Source organism: Mastacembelus armatus, chromosome 1, assembly GCF_900324485.2.
Source record: "Mastacembelus armatus chromosome 1, fMasArm1.2, whole genome shotgun sequence".
Taxonomy (NCBI): Eukaryota; Metazoa; Chordata; class Actinopteri; order Synbranchiformes; family Mastacembelidae; genus Mastacembelus; species Mastacembelus armatus.
The window spans coordinates 17139775-17161254 of record NC_046633.1 but is presented as its reverse complement, the minus strand read 5'-3'; the positions used below and the strand labels follow the sequence as shown (position 1 = coordinate 17161254).

Here is a 21480-nt window from a genome sequence, read left to right as displayed (position 1 = left end):
AGCTCTGCCTCATAAAGACCGTCAGAATTAAGGATTAAACTAATAACACAGTAGTGTAATAACAACAATGAGAGACATCAATTTGATGTGATGTGCTCCACTGAGACTGAAGAGACTGAATGCAGCACATAATTATTTGGCGGTGTAATTGAAAAAGACATAGAAAAAAAAGAACTTTAGAGATGTGAGGGGTATTGGTAATGAAAGCGATCCCTCCTTCTTCTTTATAACAACTTTGAAGATGACTGTTATTTAAGTCTGAGATCAACTATATTAGGCTGATAGAATTAAATTCAACTAAAATGTCATACAGTATGTGTCTATATTTGTATTAAGGATATGGATACATGTTGAAAAAGGTATAATCACTAAGAAAATTAAAACAGGAAATAAAAATTCCAGTAGCTATTACATTAGCCTGAACCCTGCTATGACAATAAGATTTTGATGTGAAATGTGACATTCAAAGTGGTAAAAAATGTTCCACCTCAAGTTGATTATGAAAACTCCAAATTGTAGATGTGGAAAATAAATCGAATTTTTCATTTAATTAACGCCATAATTTTCTGCCAGATATATATATATAAATATATATAAAAACCATCTACACAGTAAGTCATTATTCAAAATCAGTGGGTAAGATATGATAGCTTTGTCAGATGCATGCCACAGGTACTGCATACACTCACTCAAGTTGCCAGATACTTCTCATTAAAGTGAATGCAGCTTTCAATAAAAAATAAATAAAGGCTATAATGAAGTATGTACAAAGTTTTTTGAAGGGTTAATTTAACTACAGTACATCATCTTTGTGAAGATAATAGCTTTAAAATTTAATTGCATCATAGTAAGGTGTTTCAAACGTTTAGTCTTTCCTTGTTGGTACAGCATAAGTAGAGTGGAATCTTCCACGTACAATAATTGAAAATTTGTCTTCTTCATATTAAATAGATCGCTGTTCAACTGTTCAGTGTCCTTATCTGTTGAGTTTGACAGAGAAGAACAGCTTTGCTGTGGTGGGGACATCTGTGCTTTCCGTTGCATTTCTATAAACACAGCTAAGAAAGAGCGCAGTGGCAGTTCACTGAGTGAGAGCACAGCTGCATGACAGAGTGAAACAGTGTTAGAAAACTGCCCTGCTTTGTGAAATCAGCAAACATTTTGCTTTCACCATTTCACATGATACTGAAAATGTGTATTGTTGACAAAACAACACATGCTGTGCTCTCACTGGCAACATATGCCAGCACAAGTAGCGACTGTTTCCTGCCTTGTTTAACAGTCTTAGGTTCTGCATAACACTGGCACATTACAATGTTGAATTTGCAGAGCCCAGTTAATAAATCCATGCACAAATCCTTGTCCTTATGTGTGGACATCATACCAGTGATGTAGATGAGTGCATCCCAAGGGATGGTGCCATCTTTGCAGTAGAGGTTGAGGTTGAGCAAACCACACTCCCTGTCACTGTCGTTAAACTCATAGCGAATGTTCCAACCCAGAGGGCCAAACTTCTTCCGCTCCTAAGACACATGAAGATAAAACACAAAAAATGACATATGAAGTGTGACAGGTTCACACAACACAAATACATACAATCCCAATTCTAAAAAGTTGGTACACTGTGTAGTGATTGGTAAGGAAACTGATGGTAGCCACAAAAAAGTTGAGACAGAGACAACAAAAGGCTGGAAAAGTAAGTGGTACTAACAAGGAAGAGCTAGAAAAACATTTTGCAACTAATTAGGTTAATTGGCAACAGGTCAGTAACGTGATTGGGTATAAAAAGAGCATCAGTTTCTCAGAAGTAAAGATGGGCAGAGATGAACAGAATAGTGTTCCTCAACGTAAGAACAAGATCCAGAAGTGCAGCTGTCTTCTGTTTGCCAAAGCTCATGTAAGACAGTCTGTGGCAAAGTGGAAACCTGTTCTTTGGTCAGACAAATCAAAATTTTGATTTCCTTTTTCAAGGAAGGCCTTGCATATTGCCTTGCTGGAGCAGGACAATGCTAAACTGCACACTGCATCTATAACAGCATAGCTTCATAGAAGAAGAATCTGGGTGCTGAACTGGCCTGTCTGCAGTCCAGACCTTTCACCAATTGAAAATATTTGGCACAGCTTGAAATGAAAAATAACCCAGAACAGTTAAGCAGTTAGAATCATATATCAGGCAAAAAGGGGACAACATTCCTCTCCCACAATTGCAGCAACTGGTTTCCTCAGTTCCCAGATGTTTACAGACTGTGGTTAAGAGGGGATGCCACACCGTGGTAAACATGTGCCTGTCCCAACTTTTTTGACTTCTATTGCTGCCATCAATTTCAAAATTACTTATTTTTTTCTTAAAATTGTACATTTTCTTAGTCTAAACCTTTGGTATGTTTTCTGTTATATTGTGAATAAAATATGGCTTTATGAGATTTGCTAATCATTGCATTCTGTTTTTATGTAAATTTTACACAGCATCCCAACTTTTTTGGAATTGGGGTTGTGCAACAATATGTAACAAGAGAGTAAAACACAGAATATCCAGACCCTCAAAGCATTTATGACAAAGTATATATAACCTGGATTATTGCATGGAAAAAGCAGATTCCAAAGACGATCTTCCTCCACTGGCATCCCAGAATGTGGTCTTCAAAGAAATTTCTGGAGATCTCTGTGAAAGCTCGTCGCATGTTGGCTCGCAGGCCTTTAGGAGGCTCATTAGTGACCTGGCAATGACAGCACAAGCACACTGGGCTCGATGGCTGCTATTTACAACACCACAGTGAATTCTGCTCTAACTTACTGGAGTTGAGTTCCTTCTTGTTAAGTTGGTGAGCCTATTTCTGTGAAACCTTTAGCTCTTGTGAAATTATCCTTCATTAAAATGTATTAATCCCACTGTTGAAAGTATTTACCTTTATTTATCTGAGAAGCAACATGAATTAAGTGAAGCATTATGGTGCTCATCATTCCATCAACTAAAGAGCTTGTGGAGTGATGTGTCTCCAAAGGAACAGAGAAAAGAATTATTCAGTCATCAACAAAAGAATAAATAACCTAATGAATGCTTCTTTGACTATGCAGAAAAAGGCATGCCTAAAAGTATTTTTTCACTAAAACAAATGCTGTGGGGGAAAAAACAGAACCCACCACAAAAACAGCAGCCATTTAGTCATTTGTGTCACCCGGAGCTCTGTTATCTTGTGATGTGTGCACACTGCAGTGTGTTTCTCTGCCATTATCTGTCATTTGTCAAGTTGCAGTGAGCTAAGCACACATTACAGCTATGCAGAACAAGTCACAAAGATGTTACAAAGTTGCACCAACTGAACCAGTCAAGCGAAGACCATTAAGCTAGCTTTATTTTCCATACTTCCATTTTTGTAGCTGGTAAAAAACAAAACAACAAAAAAAAAAAACATATATAACATAAAAATATGTTAGGCAATGTCTTGGTCTACTAAAAGGTTTTGAGGGTTTGATTTCTCCACCACAAACAACTGAAATCTATTAGTCTTCATTGTTATTTTTTTTAATTGGACAACTAGTCACAGGGATCTGCTGGAGCCTATCCCAGCTCTCTTTGGGTGAAAGGCAGGGGTACACCCTGGACAGGTCACCAGTCCATCACAGGGCCACATAGAGACAAACAACCTCACACACTCACACTCACTCCTATGGGCAATTTAGAGTCACCAATCAACCTGACATACATGTTTTTGGACTGTGGGAGGAAACCAGAGTACCTGGAGGAAACCCACACAAGCACAGGTAGGATAACCAAACTCCAGAAAGGTCACTGCTGGGTTAACCTTCTTGCTGTGAGGCAACAGTGCTGCCCACTCAGCCACTGTCCTAACTCTCCTTAGGAAACAGGACGCATTCTTTATTGTTTTCCCCTAATAACAAAGCATGGAAAATGCTGCATATTTTCCTGATAAACTGGATGCAAATCACATCCATTTTAATTATACGCCAAAATCAGACTCATTTATCCCAACAGAAACAAGTACAATGCTATTATGTAACACCTGAGCATACTAGCACAGTTACTCTTTGTAACTAATGAATGTAGTTGTACAGTGTGTGTGTGTGTTGTTTACCTTGACAGAGTTTTGGAGTACTGTAACAGGAAATACTTTGGTGGGCATCGAACTGAGAAACAAACGAAAATTCTCGTGGATGATTGTGTCTACACAGGAAGAAAGAGAAATAATATACAAAAGAACAAATATGTTAATGAGTGTATCTCTGCCTAAACAGAAAAGACAAATGCTGAGCAGTCAAATAGTCAATTTGTCCCTAGCAGCTCAGTCATGGTGTGTTGTCTGCACACTGCAATGCATGTGATTATGTCTTTTTTCTTGGCATTTTTTAAGTTTCAGAAAGCGAGGCACAGAGCTAGGGCTATGCAAAACAAGTCACAAGCCTACTATTAATGCTCCTTTAGGTAATGTTGATAAGTAAACTACCAATGTCATGATGGTTTAGCTTCATTATTATGTACCTTCACAATATCTTATATGACAGGGAAAATAAATATTCCATGACTGCCGCAGAATTGGCTAAATTACATCTGTGGTCCCTTTAGCAGGAAGCACAAGATGGTACAGAAATTTCACAAATTATCACAGAGTAAATTACACACTGCTCTTATGAAGTTCCTTCTATGCAGAATGGCAAGGCAGAAAACTGGCACAAAACTCCTACCTTGAATCAGCAGTGAAAAAGGGACTACTGCTGCTAACAATTTTATGCATTGGACAAAAGGTAGCAAAATATACAAAGTTACCAAAGGTAAAAAGACTGTATTTTTAAATGATGTGACAATGATGATATCCACTTGTTTTTTGGTTGCTTTTCCCACCTGAGACCAAGATGTACAACAATATAAGAAAGGGTGAAGGATCATCAAATACACTTTTGCAGTGTTAAGACAACTTTAATACAATGTTAATACTCAGAACAGTCAGCAATTGTATTTACTAATGTTAACTTTTCAACTTGTAGTTTTAATCTCCACCATGAAATCCATTCCTACTTCTTTCTTCTTTTACAGTGTTTTTACATGCATGGCAGATTACCAGTGTTAAATATGCATGCTACCTCCCCTTACTGTACTAGAGTAAGTAACAATTTTATTTTATAAAGAGCTCTGGTTATTAAATCTTGAATAAAGCCATTTGAGCCTGTGATTGTCCCTTATCTCTAACAACTGCAAAGTTTGCAAAATCAACACATTCGCAAAATCTTTGTTAATAATAGACTTATTGATATATCATTATTATTTTTTAGGAGTGCTGAGACAAAATTTAGATGTGCTTGAGCACCCCTAAAAAAGGGTCTCAAATGCCAGTAATACAAAATGTTTTGAAAAATGTTTCACTACCCACATCTGACAATGGTTTTGTCATGGTCCATGACCTGACTTCCTGCTCTGGACTCTTATTTTAGATTCCTATGTCCTGTATCACCTGGTTTAGCCCCAGGTACTTTAGGTTCATTTGTATTAATCAGTTTCACCTTTGTCTGCTCTACTCCTTATTCTCTCGCCCTGTGTGTATATATACCAGGCCTGTTCCTTTGCTCCCCGCCGGATCGTACTTATGGACTCATTGTCTGACTGACTTGCTGGTTAAGTGAATGATAACCATGTCTTTGATTCCTGGTTCCTGAGTTTTGGTGTCTCCTGTTCTTGTGTCTCTGTACCCTGTCTCCCTACTCTTGGTTCCTGTGTTTTCCCCTTATTTTTTTGGTGTTCTAATAAAAGCCTCTGTTCTGCAACCTTGGCTGAAATTCATTACATACCACCACTGTAACAGGTTTGTTCTTGTGTGATCACCATGTACACAAATACACATAAGTGCTTCTAGGTTTATGTTACAATACCAGGCTCATTAAAGGTCTTGATGAGCTCCTCCATGGCTAACAACCAGGAGACAGCCAGATGACAGTTCTGCAGGAACACCCAGTTGCCATTCTTCAGTGCTGCATGAATCATTTTCTCTGCTATTGGCCCCTGGCCTTGCCCCAAAGAAATGGACTCAACCCTGAGGAACAGGGAGATATGGAAGAAACACTGATCACCTGTACACAGCTGTACATGAATGCTGATTATCGTAAGAAGTAGTTTGTATGATGAAATAATTGCTTATTTTTCAAATGATAATATGCTGTGATAAACCTATGAAAAGACAAAACTGGGGGGGAGGGGTGATTCTAACTATTATTTATTTATTGGTTTTTGTTACTGTAACAATATTACTACTCCAGACACCAGCTTTGGGCTTCAGTTCAGCTATCCTTTTTTACCTGTCAAGACACCCTCTCTCTTTTGCAAAGCGCTGGAAGGCACCCATGGGGTCAGAACCTGTGCTGAGGATGAAGATCAGTGGGGTAGAGGGGGACATGTCACCATAGAGGTTTGCCAGGTCAACTGGAGGATTTTCCACAAACTGCTTCCCCAGGCTGATAATCACAAATTCTGTTGCTGCAAACACAACCTGGACAGGAGAGGGAGGAAGTACAGTATGTGCAGAAAAGTGTGACAAAAGAAAAGGTAAACATCCAGTGAAGTAAGAAAACAGTAGACTAGTCTAAAAAGTACATTTGACAAATGAGACTGAGAAAGACTGAAATTATAGGGACATAAATATAAATAAAATTTAATAATTAATAATTGATGGGTAATTTTTATCCAAAGTGGGCAGAAAATCATTACACAGACCAGTAAACTCATTTACTGTCATTTTCCATAGGCAAGCAGGCACATTAGAATAATTTCTCAGAGCTGCAGGGAGGACTGAAGCCCAGAATAATTTGTCCATTAGGGCAATTAGCAAAAATTTGCTTTAACAGCAATTCTTCTATTTTGAAACTACCAAATGTCCAAAACCTAGCATCTTTCCAAAGACCTTACCTTGTCTTCCATCAAGCTCTTGATAAGGACTAACTTCTGGAAGTTGGTCAACCTCTCATCCCAGTAGCCTCTGATCCCACTGTCCTTCACCTCTTGAGACTCCTCAAGAGCAGGCAACTCTGACACATAATCTTTCCAGGTTTCTGGATTAACAGATGCTTCAAAACACCCTGAAAGAGAGGTGTCTGTCATTTCATACTATATAAATCTTCAGAAGAGATTTTTATCATCTATGTCAATAGACTGCATAGACTTTTGCACACTATAAATGAAATTAATTGTAGAGAAATGATTAAGATGTAAACCTGACAGTGAGAAACTATTTTTTGTAACTAGGTCAAACATTATACTTTTTATATTTAGCAGGAACACTGTGTACTAAATATGCTGATTTTTGCTATATCAGCCGGGATAATAGTTGGGTTGGGTTACCTAGCTTGATGTGGATATGGGTTCTGGTAATTTCTTTGGAGATGTTCTTGAAGCAGGGCAATGTGGCCTCCAGCTCACAACATATTTTCCAGCAAAAATCACTTAGCCAAGGCACATCAGGCTGTTGTGCATATTCCTAGAAGATGGGGAAATCGAAAAGTCAGTGAATATAATGCTAATAGGGGTAGACAGGAAAAAGATGGAAGACAGACCTTGAATAAAGAAGCAATAAAGAAAAATTTATTGATATCATTAAAAGTGTGAAGAGAGCATGATTCAAAACATCGACAAAAGGTAGATATAACAGATAATGATATAGCAAAGATGTAAACACAAATTTGCAATGCATTAAAAATTAGTCAAAGATAGATGGTAGATGTGTTTAAGTTGTGATGAAAAAGACAGGAGACAGAAATGCAGATGTTAAGGAAATGAAAGGGAAGACCATATAAATGAGAACTGACTTGTGGGTGAACACAGAAATATACCGCTGGGTGATACTGACTGATCCTTTTTGTGGGCTCTAAAGCATCAGAAATGATCAATAACAATAGAGCTAAATCTTAAAGGCTGTATTGCGCTTTCCCAGCTTTCCCTACTGCCCACACCAATGATGACTCAGCTGGTGTCACTGGTATCTACCTTCTGTCTGTCCGCCCACCCACCTGTCCATCCGTCCATCCATCTATTTATCCATCATCCATCTAGTTGGATTATTCAAAGATTTATAGTTAAACAGTTAAAATGACCTACTTTACCTCCTCTAAAGGTGTCCCTCTTTCACAGCAATAATTATTTTGTCAACCTCGCCACAGAATTATTTTCTCATATGTTCTTTTGTCTCTCCTCTACATTTTGTATTTCCATGTCTCACTAGTTCCTCAGCAATAAGCTGGCCGTGAAAGACACAGTCGGATTGCCATTTTGTGACAGACTTTTTTTTTCTTTTTTCTATCAACTCTATCCTAACATAAAAGCAGGAGAGAATAAAGATACTGCCTGCAGGCTAACCTGGAGGTATTTTAAAACACCTCCTTGTTTATCTGCAGTTAAGAGTGACTCCAACAAAGTGGAATAAATTGCTCAATTTTCTTCTAATTATTAGACTGCTTGGAAAGTTGTTTTTTTTTCATTCAGAACTAATGACACAGTTAAAAATAGGTTGTTATCTTTGTATTTTAACAGGCAATTAAGACTCATGCCTTACAATTTGTTCTGGTTTCAGTGATCAAATCTTCTCGCTAACAGTTGGCCGTTCTGGTATATTCAAACCCTGAGAAGCTGAGCAGATGTAGTTCAGCTGTTCAGCTCAATAACTCAGCCTACTGCATCAACAATTTGTAACTTCAAACTCATTGTAGTTTGAATGTGGTGGGGATGTTATGCTATAACATAGTAAAAGCTGATTTCACAATATGAGATACAGTGTAGTTAGAATATAATTTTCCCTGGGTTTAAAACAGGTTGAGGTTTTCATTTTGAGTTTATATTTATATGCACACCAAGAAATAGCAAATATGATTCAAATGTGAACATGAAACCCTTATATGTTGTGTGTATACATAGTACATTTTACCTTTTACTTGTAATAAAACAGATTTATGAAACTTGTTTTAGGGTTTCATCTGAGTGATAATAACATATAAAAAACTGAAAAATAGCAGGTTAAATGTGGAACTAACTGGTTTTAGTCAAACTTACTTTACACTAAAACTTATTTTTATCACTATAGTACTCAAAAATGTTTTGATTTTAGCCATTCCCATCTCCATCCCCTCCTATATGAGATTTAGGACACTAGCAATTTATAATTGTTTCTGACTTTATTCCCCACCTCACCTTTTCCAAAGATGGAGCGCCTCTTAGGAAGTGCTGCCACTCCTTATCTGAGATCTCACCACACTGCCTCATGATCTCTACACACAACATGAAGCTGTAGATGAGCTTGTGCTGCTCGAAGAGGCCACGGGACACGTTGATGTAGGAGTTCAGCAAGATCTGGTCCAGTAGGATCTGGAGGCGCTCTTCTAACACACTGCTCTTCTCTGACATCTCAATGGTGCAAATAAAGAGCTGTGGAGGTTGAAAAAATAAGGTTAAAAAAAAAAGGTTAAAAAAATGAGATGGGGATTTGTCTGTGGCTTGAAAAACAAAGCCTGGTCACTCTCTCTTACCTGTTTGAAATATTTCAGGGAGAACTGGTACATAGGATCAATCTCAGAGAGACTGGCAATGACAAAATATAAGATTGAGCCTCGGGTGGCTACGGGTCGGTAGCACTCCCTTGCAGAGTTGATCATTAGCTCAGTGGCCTCCGCCTCCTCCAGACGATGCTTTATGGCCTGTGATGTCACCTGAAGAACATACGAATATAGTGAGAAAAGAAAGGAAAACAGAATAATACAATAACAAGGAAAATTGGTGTAAAGTATTTACAAAGATGATGCAAATTCATCATCCTCTCTCACTGTGTCTCATCTGAAATTTACCTTTGACTCTTGGAGAGTCTGAACTAATTCTTCATTGTCAAGTATATTCCCCTCAGAGGTAAAGAGAAGTTTAAGGATGCGGTCTTCAATATCTTTCAGCTGGTTACGGTCAGCATTGATTTGCACAATCAGCTCATTCCTCTGTTCCTCAAGATGTGGACTCTCCAGACGCACCACATCACTGAGGAGAGGAAGACAGGTTGTAGGAAGATTAGAGGAAATTGGTAGAATTTAGGGGAAAGAAAAGAAATCAAACAAATATATCACCAAATTATAGTCAAGGGGTTAGTGAAAAGTGCATTTAGTCTGTACTGAGGTACAAAAAGAGTTAGTGGTTGAAAATGAAATCATGGAATCAAACACCTATTAGTGTACCTGAGCAGTTGGTCCTCCAAGCCAGACTTGGTCACAGTGAAATTGATGATCGTAACTTTGATACATACCTGCAAGACAACCAGAAAATGCACAGGCAATACATAAACTGCACAAAGATGCATTCTCATCATCCTTTTTTTTTACACAACCACAATTCTACATGTACCCTATACATAAATTAATTTGCAAAACAATTTAATTTCCCATGTCACTTTTAATATTTAAAAATGTATTTAGCAGTTCCAACTTAAAAGCTGTATAGACAACAGGTTTTATTTTCTCTGTTACCATCATTATGGACTGCTGGCTTGAAATAACACTGCAGTAAAGGGTTTCATTCAAATGATGTTGCACTTCACCTGGGTTGGTGTTGAATAAAAATTCATAGCACAGTGGGTAAGCTGGCTGGTGTCTATAGCTTTTGATAATGCCTGAAAACCAACCACATTCAGTGCCACTGCAGGAAGTCAAGCACTAATCAGCAGGAAATGTGCTGGCATGCCAAAAAGGTATAAATGCTCATGTGTTATTGTTTTTGTTATTCCAAAAACATGAATGCTCTTACTCAACACTCAAAATATATGGCTGCCATAGTGCCATAGCTAAACCCCTCAGGCCAATCACTGTGTTGGTGTTCAATCTCAGACTCCACAATGGCTTGATATTTGTTGATGCTCACGCAAATCTACTGGTGCCACAGAACCTCATCTCTAAGATAAGTGTGTGTGTTATGTGTGCTGTCCTACCTCTGGCAGATAATGTGGGTTTGCCATCTTAGTAGTCATATAGAACCTGAAGTTTTTGTCATAGTCAATATCTGAGTCTCCCAGTCTGATCAATGTCCGTCCACCAGACACAAATGTCTGTTTCAGCAGGATGGGCTCCAGCGCTGGATCTAGGCTCTCCTTTAACTATCCGCACATTGTACAGAAATACAAGAATATGTACTACATTCCCCAAATTTAAGTTTGAATTATTTTCTACCATAAATCCTTTCCTTTCACGATGACACGGTTAGTGTGTTCCTACCTCCTCCAGCAATACAGGCATCCCCATGCGGATAGCATTCTCTAGGGTACGGAGAAAGTTTGGGTCTGTCAGTTTTATCACCTTTAGACCATGCTTGGCCTCCTTGGATCGGATCCATCGGTTGGCCTGAGGATGAAAGAAATAACATTTTAATGTTAGTCCCTGATGTAACAAAGGGGGGCAGAAGAAAAGGTACTGGAGTGTGAAAAGAAGTAATGATACTATATGTGATGGAGATAAGTGTTGTTTTAGTGGGCAATGTGTCACCTAATGTGAATCATGTGTCTTTTAGACAGTCAGACAGGGAATCTTATTAGAGGCATCTTTATTTCTTAGCCACATTTCAAACAAAGGCAATTCAAAGTTCTTAGGCTTGTCAGTCATCAAGACAAGGGAGAGGGCATTATATGGAGTCCAAGACAGTGCAGCTGTGACATTATTTCCATCCTGTGCATGTTTTAAAGTCTGAATGAGCTGAGTTGTTTTTTTTTCCGCAGTATGTGGAAAAGCTGGATGGTGTGTGTGCCCTGAAGCATGGGTCTGTGACTTTGTCTATGACCATGTCTGACAGGAATTTTCTATTTTTAGATGTTTCTGTTCTGCATGCTGTTGTTGCAGCCATGTAGCCAATGTTTTAAAATCATATGTATCCAAAAATCATCTGAGATAAGAAATGTGTGAAAAAAAAAAAAAAAATTACTTTGGATTTTTTAACCCAGGATGTATCGATTTGCATGTTCCTGATGTAAAAAAAAATTGGATAAATGAATGAATGGAAATGATAGTCAGTAAATAATAAATAAAACAAACAAACAAAAAAAAAAAATCAGTCTTCAAAGGCAGTAAATGGGAACTGTCTAGGTTGTAATTCCTAGTTCACCTGGTCCTGTGGGTCAATCATAAGTGGCCAGCGGCGACCCTCCGTGACTAGGATTCCATTCTCTGTAGAGACGTTGTCACGAGGAAGTCCTTCTGTGTTCCACTGGCGGATGACAAAAGGGTCACCCAGGATGTTTATCAGGCTGAAACTGGAACTAATTGGAATGTACAGCTCCTGGCACTGTTTTATCCACTGTTCAATTAGCTGGGGACAGGGAACAAACAAACACACAGTTGCATGTATTTTTACTTCATGTTTTACTTTTTATTTATAGAATTATTTTATGTGATTTGTTTGTTGTATGTTATGCATTTTCCCTTATTTGCATCACTTCATTTACTTTGTGTTTTAATATTTTTAATATTATATATGCAAATTCAGCTCAATGCCATCAGGGCTGAAACTCAACAATCCCTGTACCACAGCACAGTGAACCTACCATCTGTCTATATTGGGAAGTGAATGCTCCATAGTAGGCCACACAGGCAGCACCAATGAAGACATTCCCTACAACATTGATGATCTCTTGCTCAAATTTTTCCACACTTTCCTCCCAGCGTACTTGCTCGTCACCTAAAGCAGATGTCAGTTTCCCTGCCCTGGTCAACTGAGCCTGTGTCAGAGCCATGGTGTTAACTTTGAGGAAGAGATAATAAAAAAGAGTGAAGAGAGAAAAAAAGAATATTAAAGTAAATGCCGACAGACTGTTTTTCCTTTTTATTGGATACCTTGAACACTTCCTGGAGGAATTTGATCCCCTAAGATATCCATATGTAAATGTATATAAAACATACAGTGGCTGAGCAGTTTAAAAACAAAGGCAGGCTTCAAAGTGTTAACATATAAGGGCACTCCATTTACCCAAATCCTCCTTCTCATTTACGCTGCTCTCAAACTGCTTCTGTAGGACCTTGATCTGGTTCTCCACCTCCAGAAGCTTTTGTTGCTTCTCCCTCAGGGTTGCCATCGTCACATCCAGCTCCTCCTGCAATGAACAGGAGAGAGGGAGAAAGGGAAACACTACGAATAAACCATTCAGACTAAATTTCAGCCGTTTTTCATTATTCACCATTTATGTATGCTGGATTATCAATAGGAATGGATTCATGTATAGTGAATAAATACTTATACAAAATAGGCAGCAGTGCGATTTTAAAGCATAAGTAATTTAAAGTGATAACCATAAAAATGCAACATGTGTATGTATTTATTGTATATGGGTTAAAACTTCATTCTGCCTATGTTACCTGCGCCTTTGCCAGTTTTTGTCTCTTAGGGCCAACTTCTTTGAGGACTCTGGAGTAAAGATTCATGGCTCTGACCCACATACACATGGATCTACAGGCTCTGGATACCTTCTCCACCTAAGAGCAGCACCACAATAAGGAATTACACAAAGAAACGCTGAAAGATAGCATATTACATTGAGGTGATTTTTGAAACTCTTGTGTGCTGTTAAGTTATGCAACTGTTCCAGAGGTTAATGCTGCGTATCTGATTTTATTAGCATGTGTACTGTATCACCAAAACAATATATAAGCAGAAAAACATATCAGTGTTTGACAAGAAATCCAAGCAGACCTTCTCAGGTACAAAATCAGGGTTGCTCATGTATTTTTGCAGTTTCAGCAGGATCTGTGGTTTGATATTATCCTTGTCGTAGTCTGTCAGACGCCTGAGGAAATTGGCATCCCCCAGTAATTGTTTGGCACTAGGCCAGTCTGGCCTGTAATGAGAAAGGGATATTACTGAAAAATATATTATCTAGTGAAAATATAAAACAATAATTACTATATTTTATGTGTATGTTTGGCTTATTTTATACGAGGACAACATACACATTTAATGTATGTGTTTATGTACCGTTATTTTCAATATGAGTCTGGCAGGTGGGTAGACATTTAAAGTACATGGTGCATAAGTTAGAAAACCCATCTTAGAACTGTTAATTGCTAGCAGTAATACAACACTACTTACAAATAACCAAGGCACATGATAATGTGAAATACCGCAAGTCACAATATTGTAAATATGTATGGCCTACACATAATGGTTACAAATCATGTCCAGTAATTTTCTTTCAGCTGCTCTTGTTAAGGATCGGCACAGCAGATTGACTGATTTAGCACAAGTGTTACACCGGGTGCCCTTCCTGACACAACCCTCTCATTTATTCTGGCTTGGGACCGACATTAAGACAGAATTGGCGTTTCCCTGTCCCCTCTGCCTACTCCTGGTTTTATTCTTATATGGTTAGAAAATCACCCAAGTCAAGAGTAATCACACAATCCTAACTCTGAACACAAAAAAACAAAATAGTCTAATATATCAATAAATACATTATATATTCATATTCATGTTACTTTTCATGATACTAGCAGTAAGTGAAAGATCTACACAGTACTACAATCCGTTGGTGGAAAAATGGTTACTACGAGGATAAAGCAGATATTATTTTGGACCAGATACAGTGCAGCAGTGTTGTAGATGAATGGTGAATAAGGTTGAAAGAGGGATGAGGGCCAAGTCATGAGATGGTAATGCCACCGGATGCTGACACAAAAAATATTTGGGATTGGAAAATAGGCCGAAATCTGACACATTTGGAAGAGAGATTGTACAACAACAGAACCGAGTGATTGTAATCATGATGATCATTTTTGGAATGGCTGAAATTATGTTGATAACTATACTGAAATGATCAGTTTTATTACTACTCACTTTCATCATGTTTGATGAAGTGATGATTGTGATCATGATGATGGATAACCATGATGTAAATGGAAATGTTATGAATTCAGCATGCCTGATGAGTTGATTTTTATTTATTTGGTTTTTTGAAATCACTTCACCCAGAATGAAAATGGGCTGTGTATAACAAAATGAGATGGCACCTACTATGTGCCATTGTGTAAATTTAATAAATTGTACTGAACAAATTATTCACGTCATATACTATAGAGATTAACCAATATATTTCCATTCATTCTTTCTGTAATAAAATATTGGGATATAACATACTAATCTCAGTGAGTTGAGAGTTTATAAGGATCACATTCATCTCTACAAAGTTCCCTATCACGGTCGTGATAAGAGAAACATCTTTGAAGATGTTTTATAGATACCGCAAAGAGAGCATACTTACTTGCAGTTGAGCAGGATGCAAACAGCCTCCATGACAGTCATGACCAGTTCTGGTGGATTGGTGAACACCTTGATCTCAGAGATGTCAGCCTTGTCAAGAGAATTAAGAGCCTGATTGGCATGCTCAAGTGCTGGCAGTGCTTCATCCAGGTCCCGCTGGGCATCATCGGCTATGGCCTGCGTCTCTTCAGCTTTAACTTTGGCCAAAGCCTCATCTTCTTTCACTATTTTTCGCACCTGTGGCAAAGATATAGTTCTGTACCATCCGCATGTGAATACTATAGCAATGGCAAAAGAGTACCGTGATTTCTCAGGACCCAACAAACACATTTTTGTAAGTTTTGTGATGAATACAGCCTAACCTCTCTAATACACACACACACACACACACGCACCTCGTCAGCTCTGTCCTGGTCAACAGTCAGTTTCTCCATGAGGGCATCAACATCGATGGACTTTTGTTTCAGGACTGGCTCCAGAGCAGAAAGGTCTGCTTTCATTTTGTCCACAAGCTCATTGGTCTGCAGTAGTTTGGTCAAACCATTCTTCACACGATCCCTGGCCTATTTATGAACATCCTCATATTATATGTATTATGTACAGTATATGATGCCTACAGTCATAAGCTACAAAATAAGATAAAATATAATAAAATGATCACAGAGAACCATATTCACTACAATACCTGATACACACTTATGAGTAATGAGTTGTACTGATAACTGTTCATGCATCGTGATGGTTAGACTTACAAGCACTAAATGCTGCCTCTTCTTCTCTAGCATGCTCAGATAGAGGTTAATGAGCTCCAGATATGAGGTGGGTGTGGTGTAATAACGGCGTCTCAGCTCCGAGTAGAAGCGCTCAGCCATGTCAGTGACGCTAACATGAATCTCCACACACATGACTGAGAAGCTGTTCTGCAGCTCCTTACTACCAAAATCTACATTCTGGAAGAAGACTTGAGAGACAGACAGCAGTGCCTCACGGGGCCACTGGACACCACAAAGAAAAGAGGAGAAGACAAAAGGGTGAGATCAGGTTTGCAGGGAGGGCAAGCAAAATGTACTGTAGTTTTGGTTTTTAACTTGGTTATTTGAACTGTGATTCAAATGATCAGTAATGATACAATGTGAAACCCATATACTCCTGTATAATCTGAAACATTAGCACAAATGGCAAGAATGGCGGTTGAGAGAAAGACTAGTAAAATTTGAAAAATGGAAATGGAAAAACAGGAGGATTTGTACGCTATGGTGGAGAAAAAAAAATTTTACTGTAGGTATAGTTGTAAGGACTGGCAGTATGGTGGTAACTGACTGAAAAAAGAACAGTGCCATGGGCTGATTTATATGAAGGTCATTCATCAGAAATGTACAGCAAGTGATACCTACAACATTTGATCTTGTGTATGTGTGCCAGTTAGTATTACTGTTTATATTCTGTTTATATACTGTTTATATTTATCCATAACAATTACTTAAGAATAAGGTTCACAAACACAGACCAAACAGTCATATGCGTACAGTAGAACAGAGGTGGCTATCTCTGCATACCTGCACAAACCAGTCAATGGTGCAGCAGTTGACCAGCGAAGGAAACATGCGGCAGCGGGACCTGAAGGCATCACCAACGGGACTCATACACAGCACAATGTGCAACTTCTCACGTACACGAGAGATAAAATACTGGAACACCTGAAGGCATGACAAGACAAAGAGAAAATCTCACACACACACACACACACACACACACACACACACACACACACAAATAAGAACAAATAAGATACCTTCATTTCTAGAGGTTTGGGCTCAGCAGCCAGATGATGAAAGGCTGATGTTTTCTTACAGTTACCTGGGGGTACTCACTTTAACCATCTGTCGTTGCACTAAGTATATAATTTTAGCTCACTGTGGACAACACTGTTTATATGTTTTATAAGTTCTTTATTATATTTAAGCTTTTGATAGTTGATACACTTGATTTTATTTGAACAGCTTAAACACTGGATTGGCAGATCAGTCAGTGATTTAGAATTTATTAAAATCTCTATGAAAGGACTCTTAGTGTTGCCCTTGGTGATCTCAGACCCTCTCAGCTGTGGGTGAACCAAGATCAGTTCCTGACCCTTGATCTGGATCATCTATACATGAGTTGTTCTGTACACTATGCTTGTTATCCAGTAAGCTCATGGTGACATCAAGACATCAGGAATCTACTGTGCTCAGCCAACAAATAACCCAGTACATATTCCCATTACATGTATTATTATGTATTTTTTTGTGTAAAAGAAGATAAATAGTTATAAACAGTTTTTGTTTCTCTCTTTTCCAGTCATTGTGCTAAGCTAAGATAACTTTGTGGACTCTAGCTTCACATTTATTATACAGACAGGAGAGATGTACAGTATCAATTATGTCATCAAGTCTTGAGCACAAATATGTGTATTTCCCTAAATGTGAAACTTTCATTTAAGTACTCTGCATCCATTTGACTCAATTAGAAAAAGACACCCACATTGGTTAGGCATTGTCATCATAAAAGGCTCAGAGTTTGAACATTTATTGTTTGTGTTCTTCCCACAGCCTAATTTCCATACAACCTCAATGACCATGTTAATATTACTGTTTTTGACTGCAAATTCACTTTTAAGTTGCAAATAAAATTAGATTATTTTTACCTACAACTGCATGAACATCAATTTATATTACATATTTTGTCAGGTTCTTATAGAACAAATTATTGTATAAGAAAAGCTATCAAAAAAACCTACCCATACACACAGTGCTGCTTTGAGATTTGTGAATTCTGTCAACAATGAAACTCACTCATAATTTTTATCATCACCAGAGACAATCTGACCCAAATCTGCTTGTTGGCACAAGCTGTAGATCATGTATATACGGTTTGTCTTTCACTCTGTGCGTACCTCATCTCTGTTCTCCTCACTGACTCCAGCCTCTTTAGCTTTAGGACGGGTGGCAGCTAGTACTTGTTCCAGCTCATCTTTCTCAAAAAGGTTGGGTACCTCGCCAGAGTTCAGCATATTGTTGATATCCTCCAAAAACTCCTCCACCACAATCTACAACACGCAAGTGAAAGTGAATAGTTAAAAATACACACAAAAAAATCCTGCAGAGTAATAGTTTCACATCAGGCAAGTGACTTCATATATACCTGAGTGTCTGTAAAAAGGAACACCATATCTTTGCCCTCCACACCAGCCATCTTGTAGAGCCTCCTTAAGTCTTCATGGAAGCTGTCATAGTTGTAGCCTCGACTTAGCTCGATCTCAAAGCAGCGGTACCCACACATGTGGGCTGCCAACCGAGTGAGGGACTGTTTGCCTGTACCTCCCACTCCTACTAGAAGGGCATTTCCTCTCTCCTGGCGAATCATACGGGCAATCCTAGAAGATGAGAAGCCATTGATTTTCACCACTTGTAAGAAAGAGCAGGAAATTCAGTCGTTTCAGATACAAGTTCCACACCATGTGATCCATGTATGCTTTCAGTGTTTTTTGAGCAAGACACTCTGTGTATCCAAAACTCACTATTATTACAAAGAACACAAATGTCTTGATGGAACATTACCGACAGATATATAAGCAGAGCTATATACAAACTAATTGATTCAATCAAAACATACCTACACATTTAAGAGGCATCTTATAATCAGCAGGGTCATATGGGCCATTCTATGTCATGTAACCATGTTCCTACGAACCAGAGGACTGGAGACATACAGGTAGAGCATGTCAGCCATGAACCAAAGGGTTGGTGGTTCGACCCCTTGCTTCACTAGTCCACATTTTGAAGTATCCTTGGACAAGACACTAAACTCCGGTGGCTTTTTCATCAGTGTATGAGTGTCTGAGTGATAGTGTGTGTGAATGGGGTGAATGGGCAAATAGTATAAAAGCACTTTGAGTGGACTTGAGTGTAGAAAAGCCCTCTACAAGTATAAGTCCATTTGCCATGTACACACCTGGAGACGTGCTCAATGGCATCCTGGAAGAAAACCAGTTTGGTCTCCTTGGAGAAGGTCATGTTATAATCATCAAGGTAGTCCTGGAGAACAGTCTGGATTTTATTCATGTCTGTGAGATCCTCATACAGACGATCTTCTTTCTCTGCACCCAGCTACAACCATGATGAGATGGAGATAAATGTGTAAGTACAGCATACAGTTCAGTATAAACAGTATAGGCATAGCAATCAAATGATTTCTGATCTTATCAAGTGTTTTCCATAAGAAGATAGAATCTGACCTTGATGAAATCCCCAAATATGATGGGCTGGGTCACAAAGTATGAGGGTTCCAAGTTAATGCTAAAATATTTGCCTGGCAGAAAGAAAAAGATGGTCAAAAAGAGGGGTACTGCAATGAAAAAGCAGAAGGTGGGTAGATTGACATTTAGTAGTTCAACATGTACAGGACTGCATATTTAGAAATTTTAAAATTATTCGTTGGATTCTTGTTCTTACTGGCCATTTCACAGATGATGGTGTTGAAATAAATCTTATCTTGTTGGTTGATGAGTCGGTCATGGAACACCCGCTGACACTCATGGCAGAAGAGACGGAAGATCTGGTTCTTGTCTCTCACTTGACTTGGCTCACACTGCAATATTCCTGATGATTATGAAAGGGAAATAAGTATGGAAAAGAGAATTATTGCAATTTTTCACCTTAAATACAGAAAAACAAAAGAAATAAAGAAAAACAAATGCATGATAACAAAGCTAAGACATCCAAAAAACATAAAACTGTGCTACCAAATACATATGACAAAGAAAATAATATAGGTTAAATAATGAAAATTAAGATGTGTGTGCCTGTGTGTGACTGTGTGAAATGATAGGGAATATAAACATTTTCATATCAATGAAAGAGCAAATTTTGCTCACAATATAAAAGTAGGGGTCATGAGTGCCTTAAAATTTAACGAAACAGAAGAAGCAAAGAGGTTTCAACAACATTAAATCATGGAAAAAGTGGGTGCAGCTTGGTAAACCTAACCAACCATAACACTGTATGTGCCTGTATATTTCTATGGTATATGTCAAATAAATAGTGTGTAGAAAGCACTCTGATGATGCCTGCTGGGCAAAGGAAGGGAGGGTAGGGAAGAGGGTGATGGTATAGACAATTTGGGAGCATAAGGCTGAGACTGTACTCATAAATGCTGGTAATGTGGTATGAAGAGATAAATCAGAGCTGGGCTCCATGCTGTGGAGGAGCAGTACAGTATCTGTCAGTCTCTTTCAGTAAAGCCAAAGCTTAGTTTATGCTGAGGAAAAGAGGGGATGTAGAAACCATATATCTCTGGTTCTTGTGTTTCAACTGTGTGAATGTTTTCCTTTTTCTGTGTCATATTTATGTTTTCATTGTTTTCCTTTTCATCCTCAACATTTCTACAACTCAATAAAATGCAAAATCAGAGGAAAAAAAAACGATAACAGCCTCTGCACTACAGCACCCCAGGGATGTTAACTTTTAGTAGATGTGACAACCTTCTCATGTCTCACCTTGGACACACTTGGAGAGGTCGCGAAGATTGAAGACATAGTGTGACTTAGCTGGAGTGGGCAGCAGGTCCACGCTCAAACGGTTGTAAATCTCCACAGCTGCATCTACAATCTGTACAGCACAGTCCTTCACTGCCTGGGAAAACTCACTGAGGAAACCATTCAGGATGGCCTGGAGGAAGGTTAGGGAGAAATTGTAACAGGCATGAAAGAAGCAATGCAGTGTAATTAAATCAATTTAGTAATTGTGGTGAAATAGAGTGAGAGTAAAAAGGTGCAAGAGAGCAAGAGCAAAATTAAGAGTGAGATCTTAGAATTCTGCCAGTTATTTATTTTATGTGTCTGTCTTTCTGTGTATATATGTGTCTCCTAACTTTAAAAATGTGTTTAAGGCTTTGTTCGGAGGGTGTGGGTAGACATAGCATGCTGAAGTGGCGGATGAATCGGGGGGTCACAGGGTTGCGTCCCCCTCCTGGAGGAGCACATGCGGCTGCAATGGTCATTTCCTGAAGGACAGCAGGACAAATAGAAAGGAATTCACAAAAGGCATGACAAGATAAAGTCCCATGTCAGAAACTCAGGCAGCAGACTCGTGTTTCCAGAATTAAGCAATAATAGTGTCTCTGGTGCTCTGAGGCTTGTCATTCCATCATGTGGAAAAAAATCATAGAAGGTTCAGCAACTACAT

At 38.5% G+C, this 21480-nt stretch overlaps 1 protein-coding gene across 3 annotated transcripts in view; it reads right to left on the bottom strand.

Moving 5' to 3' along the window:
* dnah6 (dynein, axonemal, heavy chain 6) overlaps positions 1-21480 on the bottom strand; it is a 52847-nt gene that overhangs the window by 6485 nt on the left and 24882 nt on the right. For all 3 annotated transcript variants that reach the window (XM_026302530.1, XM_026302531.1, XM_026302532.1), the window contains 29 exons: positions 21167-21298; positions 20793-20964; positions 19750-19896; positions 19533-19606; positions 19250-19404; positions 18440-18671; positions 18192-18344; positions 16816-16956; positions 16012-16254; positions 15655-15822; positions 15261-15496; positions 13697-13841; positions 13363-13479; positions 12977-13100; positions 12555-12751; positions 12116-12319; positions 11236-11361; positions 10953-11117; positions 10207-10274; positions 9832-10012; positions 9517-9696; positions 9182-9415; positions 7343-7478; positions 6911-7080; positions 6304-6494; positions 5881-6041; positions 4095-4183; positions 2571-2717; positions 1385-1523 (listed from right to left, as the gene is read on the bottom strand). In XM_026302530.1, coding sequence (XP_026158315.1) covers positions 1385-1523; positions 2571-2717; positions 4095-4183; positions 5881-6041; positions 6304-6494; positions 6911-7080; positions 7343-7478; positions 9182-9415; positions 9517-9696; positions 9832-10012; positions 10207-10274; positions 10953-11117; positions 11236-11361; positions 12116-12319; positions 12555-12751; positions 12977-13100; positions 13363-13479; positions 13697-13841; positions 15261-15496; positions 15655-15822; positions 16012-16254; positions 16816-16956; positions 18192-18344; positions 18440-18671; positions 19250-19404; positions 19533-19606; positions 19750-19896; positions 20793-20964; positions 21167-21298 — 4627 coding nt within the window. The remainder of the gene's footprint in view (positions 1-1384; positions 1524-2570; positions 2718-4094; positions 4184-5880; positions 6042-6303; positions 6495-6910; positions 7081-7342; positions 7479-9181; positions 9416-9516; positions 9697-9831; positions 10013-10206; positions 10275-10952; positions 11118-11235; positions 11362-12115; positions 12320-12554; positions 12752-12976; positions 13101-13362; positions 13480-13696; positions 13842-15260; positions 15497-15654; positions 15823-16011; positions 16255-16815; positions 16957-18191; positions 18345-18439; positions 18672-19249; positions 19405-19532; positions 19607-19749; positions 19897-20792; positions 20965-21166; positions 21299-21480) is intronic.